Here is a 10,663-nt window from a genome sequence, read left to right on the forward strand (position 1 = left end):
GTACAACTGCCATTGAAAGTGACATTTTTAATGGTTGTCATAATTTCAAGGAGGTTTTATTATGAACAATAGATTTAGATACAATTACATTCTGATACAAATGTATTATATACATTAATTACATTATTATTATTTATGAACATTAATATGGAAATTATAATTAGAACAACTGCTGATATTAATACCTTGCGATGTTGAAAAGCCTTGTAATATATTTGAAGTAAAGTGAAAAGGACGATGCTGTAACTCTGGAGCTGGCTGTTGGAGTATTCTTTCACCAATAGCCTTTTTATAAGAAATATATTGATTGATGTAACCATCCTCCATGCTTCTTGATATCCGTTATATTTGCTCCTGATTCTGCTAGCAGAGAAGCAGAAGACCTTCTGAAACAGTCACCTGTATAATCCTTTGGTTCCGGGAGGTTCAGAAACTCAAGCAATGGTAGATGACATTTTCCCAAACGTGTTTATATCAACTGGGTTGGCACTGTGTTTATAATATGAGTTTTTCAGAAAAAACTTTGATGATTGATAACAGAAGGGCGTAATGCAACATGTTTATTAAAATAGTCAATGTTTTTTCCAACAATGCAAAAAGAACGACCTATTTTCGTTTTTGTATTTGGAATTTGGACAATCAATGATTTATCCATTAATTTAATGTCTTCTATTAATAAATGGCACAGCTCTTCACGCCGGTAGGCTCTATATATTCCGAAAATAGTAGCAACTTTCATCATCAAATATTTCTCATCTGGCACCCCATCTATAAACCTCTGGACTTGTTCAAAAGTAAGAGTTTTTGATTTTTTGGGCCTATAACTTTCATTTTTTCGCTTTAAGAATGCTATTACCTTAAAATATTTGCTTGTATAACACCATTTTTAACGAGCGCACTCGACTCGATCAATGAAAACTTGCTCCATAAAGTTGACGAGTTCCATATTTTTGATTCTCTTCTGAATAGGCAACTAGTAGCAACTTTTATCATCAAATATTTCTCATCTGGCACCCCATTTATAAACCTCTAGACTTGTTCAAAAGTAAGAGTTTTTGATTTTTTGGGCCTATAACTTTCATTTTTTCGCTTTAAGAATGCTATTACCTTAAAATATTTGCTTGTATAACACCATTTTTAACGAGCGCACTCGACTCGATCAATGAAAACTTGCTCCATAAAGTTGACGAGTTCCATATTTTTGATTTCTCTTCTGAATAGGCAACTAGTAGCAACTTTTATCATCAAATATTTCTCATCTGGCACCCCATTTATAAACCTCTGGACTTGTTCAAAAGTAAGAGTTTTTGATTTTTTGGGCCTATGACTTTCATTTTTTCGCTTTAAGAATGCTATTACCTTAAAATATTTGCTTGTATAACACCATTTTTAACGAGCGCACTCGACTCGATCAATGAAAACTTGCTCCATAAAGTTGACGAGTTCCATATTTTTTATTTCTCTTCTGAATAGACAACTAGTAGCAACTTTTATCATCAAATATTTCTTATCTGGCACCCCATTTATAAACCTCTGGACTTGTTCAAAAGTAAGAGTTTTTGATTTTTTTGGCCTATATATATATATAACTTTCTTTTTTTCGCTTTAAGAATGCTATTACCTTAAAATATTTGCTTGTATAACACCATTTTCAACGAGCGCACTTGACGTGATCAATGAATACTTGCTCCATAAAGTTGACGAGTTCCATATTTTTGATTTCTCTTCTAAATAGGCTAAGAAGACGGTTTCGCTGAAATTTTCTTCGACGTTTTCAAGTTTAGACCAGCTAAGAAAAATGGAATATGCGATTACGTACTGCTGAGCCAATTTTTGGTAACAATTCAGTTAAAGCTATTTTGCAGCCTCTTCAATATCGTCAGGAACACACAATTCCTCACTATTGTTCTTCATTATGCAAGACATTAAACACCAGCAAAAACTTCAAATCTGACTTTAAATAAAACGCGTGAGCTGTAAATAATAATGTTTGTTGGTGATTCGGCGTCACCAGACACGGCCACTTCACAGCAAATAACAAGAAAATAGTTAACTGACGAAAGATGTCAAAATATGTTTTTATAAAAATATTAAAATTATTTATTTTATCATGAAAATAGGATAGTTGCACAAAAAACTTTGTATGATATTTGTGTTGAAAGTAAGTTTTATTTTGTTCATGAAATTTCTCAACTCGCTACGCTCGTTTCGCAAACTTTTTCACTCACAAAATAAAACCTTACTCTTAACAGTCATATCATAAATAGCTGTTTTACTGTGTCGTGGTGTATACTGATGCATTTAGGTAATGATAATAATTCTTTAACTTTTATTTTTTTGTAACAATTTTTTTTTCGAAATTAAATATGATAGTTCATCAAGTATATCAGAATATTTTTTGATCTGTCATCAAGTAATTGCGAGTCAGAAGTCAAAAAAAATGAATTATTTGTCAAAATTAACAAGTGGCATATTTCACTCTAATATGAATTTCAAAATTTGGCGGCTGTTCTGACAGCTTATTACCGGAAATACAGATAAAGCGGCCATGTTTAGCCGCTTTGAAATATAGTTCTTAAAAATAAATACATAATACCTCGAAAAAAATAAATCAGCGGTCTGACTTGCTATCTGCGAAGATCAACTCCAAGGGTTCATTACTTCAGAGTTATTCAAAGTACCCAATTTCGAATAAAACTCATTTCAAGGACGTGAGCCGCGTAGTAGCACAAAGGCCGCCTCCCAACCTTGGAACCAGTAATCCTACAGTCCTTTCCGTTTAGTGAAACGTTGAGAATAGACATGTCGTTGCAAGATAGACGGTAAGTTTTCTCTTGAACACGAAAATAATATCTGTACACTACTAAATCGTGAGTATAAATGTTCTATTATAAACCTCTTTCATAAATTTGACCATCAAATGATTAAGGCATGTGTACTTGTTTGATATTTTGAAAGCTTTTTCGGCATGGTTGTTCATATCTTTTTTCGCCAACATGGCGCATGGATTTTTTAAATGGAATTTTACTACAATGTGCCTTATTTTGAAGTAGTGGTGAAGTGGTGATTTTTCATTATTATAAATTCCTCTGATGTCTTTTAAATACAAAGTTGAATTAGCTTGAGAAATTTGATATTTGTGAAATATTCCATAACGATTTTTTCACAAAAAAATGTTTTTTTTCTTATATAACTGTGATTTTCTGCCTTCCAATCATTTTCTTCCCAACCATTGTGTGATATTGGTTTATATGTAGCATATGTTTAGTAATGACTCACTACTTTTGAAGGTTATTGACATATATTCATAACTTTTATTTTATTTCAAGTGAAGAGTGGGACAAGAATGGCCCTACCAATGATGAAAAAGAATCACAAGGATACGATGGCCCTCCAGGGATGGACCCTGATGGTGTCATCGAATCAAACTGGGAAGAGGTTACTGACAACTTCGATGATATGAACCTAAAGGAGGAACTTCTCAGAGGTATCTATGCATATGGTTTTGAAAAACCCTCAGCTATTCAACAAAGAGCCATTATCCCTTGTGTGAAAGGTCATGACGTTATTGCTCAGGCCCAGTCTGGTACTGGAAAGACAGCCACATTTTCGATATCAATCTTGCAGCAAATTGACACTTCCGTTAGAGAATGCCAAGCTTTGATTTTGGCCCCCACACGTGAATTGGCTCAGCAGATCCAAAAAGTAGTAATCGCATTAGGAGATTTCATGTCTGCACAGTGTCATGCTTGTATTGGTGGTACGAATGTCAGAGAAGATATGAGGAAACTCGAAACAGGTGTTCATGTTGTTGTTGGTACACCTGGTAGGGTATATGATATGATCACTCGGCGAGCTTTGAGAACAAGTCATATTAAGATGTTTGTACTGGATGAAGCAGATGAAATGTTATCACGAGGGTTCAAAGATCAAATTCATGATGTATTCAAGATGCTGAATTCTGATGTACAGGTTATATTACTATCTGCTACCATGCCCAACGATGTCCTAGACGTTACAAAATCTTTCATGAGAAGTCCTATCAGAATCTTAGTAAAAAAGGAAGAGCTTACACTCGAAGGTATCAAGCAATTCTTTGTATATGTTGAACGTGAAGACTGGAAATTGGAGACTTTATGCGACTTATATGATACCCTTTCAATTACGCAGGCTGTAATCTTTTGTAATACACGTCGCAAGGTGGACTGGCTTACAGAGAACATGCACAAGCGTGATTTTACTGTCTCTGCTATGCACGGAGATATGGAGCAGAGGGAACGAGATGTCATTATGAGGCAATTCAGGACTGGGTCTTCAAGAGTACTCATTACCACTGATCTATTGGCCCGTGGTATAGATGTACAACAAGTTTCACTAGTTATAAATTATGATTTGCCTTCAAATAGGGAGAACTACATTCATAGGTGAGTCTTTATTTTTTTTGTAGTTAATTTATTTTTTTAATGAAGCCTACAACATAGGTTTTTTTATATTGAATATGCTGTTCAACAATATCTGACATTTTGATGAGACTTTGTGAATCAATTAGTATCAATCGATACCCTTATTGACTGTTCCATCTAAACTTAGAAAAAAAATGTAATAAAAATTTTAAAATGATTTTTTCGACAAAGAATTCATCAGTTGAGTCTTGAAACTTAGTTTTCAAAACCAAATTTTAGCATATATGTGAAATATACCGATTTATGTTCATTTTGGTTGGTTGAACAGAGCTAGTGTATTTGATCTCTGTAAATGTGGCCCTGTCTTCAACTGCTTGTTTTTATGCATTGAAGGAAATCAGTAAAAAGTTTATGAATTTAGACGATTAGGATTTTAAAACAAAATGTTAACTCGAAAATTTGTAGACATTTTGATTTACTGTTTTATCAATGTCAGTGGCATCAACTACTAGTGTCATTAGCCTTATGTTCGGGGTAGATTAATAACTCCCAGAGCCACATAGGGAGCATCAAGGCTATTCGTAGAATAGCATTATCGTCTCAACTTCACTTAGCATATTACATATGTGACATATATTGAACTTTGAAAATAGGTCAGACAAAAATTTCATACTTCTATCTGAGTATCTATATATCATCATTCGTGGGCGGGGTTCCATTTTTCTTAACCTTGACAGGTTGTCAGATTTTACTAATAGTCTAGTTCACATGTACTTTTTTTTGTAACATTTTTCAGCCATGTCCAAAAATTACGACCAAGCTGTCATTCAATTCGTATTTTTGTCTAGAAAGTTTAAGGGAAGGTCCGAAAACGCGCCAATAAAAATTAAAAAAGTTATAAAGAATTAAGTGAAAAAAAATGGGGCTTCAGTTTTTTCTTAATATCTCGGAAAATTTTCAAAATTTTGGAAATTTGAAAAGATCAATGAATTTGCGTAAAAAAAGTCACGACTCCCGAAACTGTATCTCGATCATTTATAATTTTTACAGAGCCCTGAAAATAGAGCCAACAGAGGGTAGTCTAGTTCCGCGCGCCTTTCGTCACTCTGACATAAAAACAAAAAAAATTATTTAAACATTTCAAATGTAAATATTGGGGAATGAAAAAATTTATGTAATGTTGGGATACATCAATAAACAATAATCCACAGTCAAAAAAATTTTATCCCAATTTTAACGTTAATTATAAATTTGTTAATCAATAACTTTTTCTGAATTGTAAGTCAATATAAAAATCCCTATAATTATTAAACTACAACCCTAGCATTTTTTTCCTTTGGTGAAGTTATCCTTAATAGGCAAAAAAATGATTACCGTTGCCAAAATAAAAAAATTGTTACTTTCAATTTTTTTATTGACAATTGAAAATTATTATTTTATAAAAAATACTTTACAAATTTTTTTTTTCTAATTTTTTATTGTTTCAATGTCTCATGGCTAAAAACTAATTAATAATTTTTTTTTTATTTTTACAGCTATTAATAAATTTATTATAAACAAAAACATTGTTTATAAGCAATTCGATTTTTTTTTGCATTATGTTAATTGAAAAAAGTCATGATTTTAAAAAAATGGTTTCTTGAAAAAAATTCTGTGTTGCTAAAAAATGCGTTTGTTAATCAACAATCGTTTTTTGCAACTGAATATTAAAATATTTTTTGGCGCCAGTGTTCAGTTAGTTAGCGCAAGCTAAGTGATTGAACACCTTTATCAAATAGTACCAAGAATGATACTCTTTTACGTAAATTTTTATGACCTTGACATCCTATTCCGTTCAAAAGTTGAAGGCACTGTATAAATTACGTTTCTTGAAAATGGAAAACTAAACCAAAACAGTGAGTTAATTTGCTGAGGCATTTGAATCCTCAGCATTAAACTTTGAATCAGAAACAAACCAAAAATTTTTAATCAGTCATTGAGAAGTTTTTTTTTTATATGTTTAGCTTTTCACATATATTCATTTCAGTGATGTGTTTATTTGTCTATCTTTTTCGACAGCATTGTTTAATAATATATTTAAAAAATTTATAATGCTCTATTCATGATGACATTTTCCACCAAGATCGCTGAGAGTGCTGATGTCAACTTTTATAAGTTCTGATGTTTAAAATCAAGTATAATTGAAAAGGATACATAAATCATATGTTTTACCACTTTTTTTTTTTCATTACAGGATTGGTCGTGGTGGTAGATTTCGGTCGTAAGGGTGTAGCCATAAATTTCGTGACGGAAGAAGACAAACGTACACTTAAGGATATTGAGCAGTTTTATAATACAAAGATTGACGAAATGCCTATGAATGTAGCGGATCTCATCTAAAGAGCCTAGTGTGTCAGTGTGTTTCTACGACGTTTCTCCTGGAGGTCTTATGGTGTGAGTATTAGCTTTCTACGCTAAGTCTGCGAGATATATATACGAATATTGTGCGCCATTTTGTCTCTTTAGGATAGCGCCGTGCACGCTGCCTACTTTCTGATAAGAACTCTGAAGAGTGTCGATTTTATATTTATATATATATTTAACTGTTCCATTTTGGTTGTCCCAATAGTGTGACTTTTTAGTTCAGATAAGATATTTAGGGTTAATTTGGAGACGTGTGGCTGTATGAAAGCCCTGGGAGCCCCGATTCATTCGGGGCATCCCAAGGGCTCTCGATTCCTTCCAGTGATTCGCTCCATGCAGTTTGTTCGTCTCCGCAAGGGTTTAGTTGGTATCTGGAAAGGTTATTATATCCATAAGAGATGTAGAAGGAAATTTTCTGGAATACTCATCAGTTGGGAATTTTTTGTACATTAAGAGTTAATAAAAGTGGTGACGAACTATTTGGTTTTTTCTTTTTTTGAGCTGTGTCTAAAGATTTGTTCAAATTGTATTATTGTCTCCTAAATTGTGATTGATGCTTTCTTCAGTTTTTAAGGTGAGTATGTTTGTTGAATCTGAATTTGTTTTGTTGATTGTTAAATGCTTCATTTTGTTTATAAAAAAATGAAATTAGATATAGTTGAAATAATTTCCAGACCAAATAGGAGTATTCTCAATGCAGATATTTTACCAGAATTTAAATTGCGAAGAAAATATTTCTTATGGAAGATTGGTTTTTGAAAAAAAAAATGCTTTTTGGTTTCATCAAGAAAGGAAGAAAGTAATTAACTTTAATAAAAACTCTTTACGACGGTTCAGGCACAAAAGTTACTTTCAAACCTGAACTCTGAAGTACAAAATCACCTTTTCCTATTCAATGTGTACTTCCAACGTTCGTTATGGAACAGAAACAGATATCGTTGACAGGAATGCTAAGCATCGTTATGTATGAAAAATCAATGATAAAACATTCCACTTACATGGAAATCTATCATTTATAAGGTGTACTTCTCGAAGTTTTGGGTAGAAAAACTCATCAGCGCCACTATTAACTTGAATATTGAGTTTTGTAACGCTCCTGTGAATGATATCCGTTTCAGTACTATTACTAATGTTTGAAGTACATGGGCTTGTTAGCAGTTTGTATTTAAAAAAAAAATTGGTGCATGTCCTTCACTTTTTTATAGAGGAGTTTATTTTAATTTTATTACTTTCTTCCTGGCTTCGGAAGGCCAAAAAGCCTTTTTCACAAGAAATAACCAGTATTGTGTTAATTCATCTACCAGTATATTATGATTCATACAAAATTAATGATTTAAAAATAATTCTGAACTTTTCATTTGAGAAAATGTTGATTTTCCGCTTCTGAAATCAGGCATGGCTTTAAATTTTCTTTGTCTAGAAAAATAGCGGCGGGGGTTAGGGCTTTCTGTTAGAACGCATATTCATTCGCGAATAAAGTATAATATACCGGCGCAAACTTGATGAAAAATCATTACTTTCTTTTTCTGGGAAAATATGTACCCTGAGAAGTTATTCAGAAGCATAAACTATTTTAAAATTACCCCATAGAATGCAGACAGAAATCTGTTGATAACACATTCTTTTTATAGTTGTTTTCCTTGGGTAGTTGTCTGTGTCAAGTTGATGCAGAATCGTTACATACAGTAAGACTTTGGAAAAATACCATGTAGGCTCCTTTTTGACAATTCTTTAGATACAGTTTATTCAAGAGGCCTCTCCAAGAACCAAAACCCTGGCGAGATAGTTGAAAATGTTATTTATCAACCAAATTAAATGCAAATCATTTCATTGTCGTTGGAATTCATTAAATTAGATGATTCTCCATAGGTTTTTCAACCTGGTGAGGGAAATTATCTTGTATGAATTTGACTTTATTTGAAACGAGTAAACTAAATCAATAATTTTCACCAAATTTTCTACAAAGTTAGGATTTTATTCCTGAAAGTGTAAATTGAATTTTGAGGGGAATAATATTTTTATGAATCACTATGGGGGTATTTTGTATAAGTCAGAGTTGAACTGGGATCTTGAAAACATGACTGTACAGAGAAGGTTTAAGAGATTTTTTGAATGGAAAAAATTGTTGAAACTTTGCTACACCAATCTTTCTTTGAACTTCAAATTGTGCTTAATTCTAGAGACAAGCATAATGACTGTTTTTGAAGACCTACCTAGACAAATAGTCGAAGTTATAAAATTTTCCTAGGAACATTTTGCCCCTGACAAAAATGATATCAACTCAGATATGAATAAGATATTCAGAACTGTATGATGTGTTTAAAATATAGTTGGAATGATGAAATGACGCGCATGTTGTCGATAGTCCACATACTAATGACAACGCAAGATGTGGCTACTGCTCCGAACAACCTAACCTTTTGATGACGAATTGTTAGTTTTAAAATATACGAACAGTGAAAACCACATGTTAAGATTTTGGGTTTAATTTTATCAATATCTATTTTTCAACTCTGATATCTGGCAACTTGAATTTTTCAGTATGCTGAAGAAAGAGCCTATCTCCATTTGTGGTTAAAATTTATAATTACGATGTAAGATTCACTTATGTTGAAATATTCAAGTATTAAGGCAAAAGGAAAGAATGCTGTAAAAATAGGATTTATCATGTTTTGTTGACATATGTGCATTCTTTCCTCATCTCAACTGTGATTTAATTATATTCATCATTACATCACTGGATTCAATTTGTCAAGGTGCATATGCATTAATTGACTCAATTCCACTTTCATTTCACAATGTGAGGAAACTTATTTTTGTTGTATTGTAAGATACATTTTTGCTGGGGTGTGATTGTTCAAAAGTGACGATGAAAATTTCCATTATTAATGCATTATCTATGGTATCAATAGAATAAAAACATGAATCAGAAGATTAAAAAAGATCCAGACTGTGGTCCTTTGAAAGGCTAAGCTTTGACATCGACTGCCAAATTAAAATTAACTTATTGCCTGTCTGCAGCTTTCAATATTAGCATGAAATTTAACTACTGATGGTAAATTTTTCATATTCGCTCAAAAATAATTTGTTTTTGTACCCAAAGAGTATGAAATATTTGAATAACTAATGCTGGCAGCAGCAGATTTTTTATATTATTTGGGTAATTTTCAAGATCTCATACGCTCCTTTACTCTGAATAAAAAAATTTCACCTATTTTGTTTAAATGTTTGAAAAAGAAAAAATTTTGCATATTCCACAAGTTTTTTGATGATTGTTTTTTATTTTGTTTCTCGTTTTTGCAGGCAGCATCAATACCTGTGGGCACCATGATTTGGAAATAAAGATCTAAATTCCATTTTAACTACAAATCAGTGGTTTTGTTTCCTCTGAAACCTTACTCATCCAACTTTCCATTTCCTCAAATAGAAGGCCATATAATTTTAGTACTTGAGTAAATATTAATAAAGCTATTTTTTTTTACGTTATACTTTTTCAACTAATTGTACAAATTTTGGTTAGCAATAGGTGTTTGAAAATTGAGGCACAGTTAGGCATGTTGAAAAATTGGCTTATTTCTAAAGTTATATTTCATGTTGTTTATATATATTTTCAACTCAAATTGAATTCAAGATACACACTTTAATAGGGGAGACTAGATCATTGAGAACTAATGTTTTAAGTCTGATCTATTCTAATATTTTTTAAATAAAATCTAATTTGACAAAAATCACAAATGTCAAAATTGTTTTTTATTAAAACAGTGTTCCCCATTCATACTAAAAATAACTGAAAACGTTGCAATGTTCTGTAACATCTTAATATGAGATTAGGAGTCTTTATTAAAAGTTGTGTACTA

The 10,663-nt window shown here is 32.0% G+C and overlaps 1 protein-coding gene across 1 annotated transcript; it reads left to right on the forward strand.

Annotated features, from left to right (window-relative positions):
* The first annotated feature begins 2,661 nt into the window (after positions 1 to 2,661).
* eIF4A (eukaryotic translation initiation factor 4A) lies at positions 2,662 to 10,175 on the forward strand. The gene is given in 4 exon segments (XM_023156247.2): positions 2,662 to 2,822; positions 3,330 to 4,424; positions 6,637 to 6,655; positions 6,657 to 10,175. Coding segments are annotated over 4 exon segments (1,260 nt in total). The 5' UTR covers positions 2,662 to 2,802; the 3' UTR covers positions 6,783 to 10,175.
* The last annotated feature ends 488 nt before the right edge of the window (positions 10,176 to 10,663 follow it).

This window comes from Leptinotarsa decemlineata, unplaced genomic scaffold (assembly GCF_025532065.1).
Source record: "Leptinotarsa decemlineata unplaced genomic scaffold, Ldec_3_MD MMD2_tig00000505_RagTag_RagTag, whole genome shotgun sequence".
In the NCBI taxonomy this organism is placed as follows: Eukaryota; Metazoa; Arthropoda; class Insecta; order Coleoptera; family Chrysomelidae; genus Leptinotarsa; species Leptinotarsa decemlineata.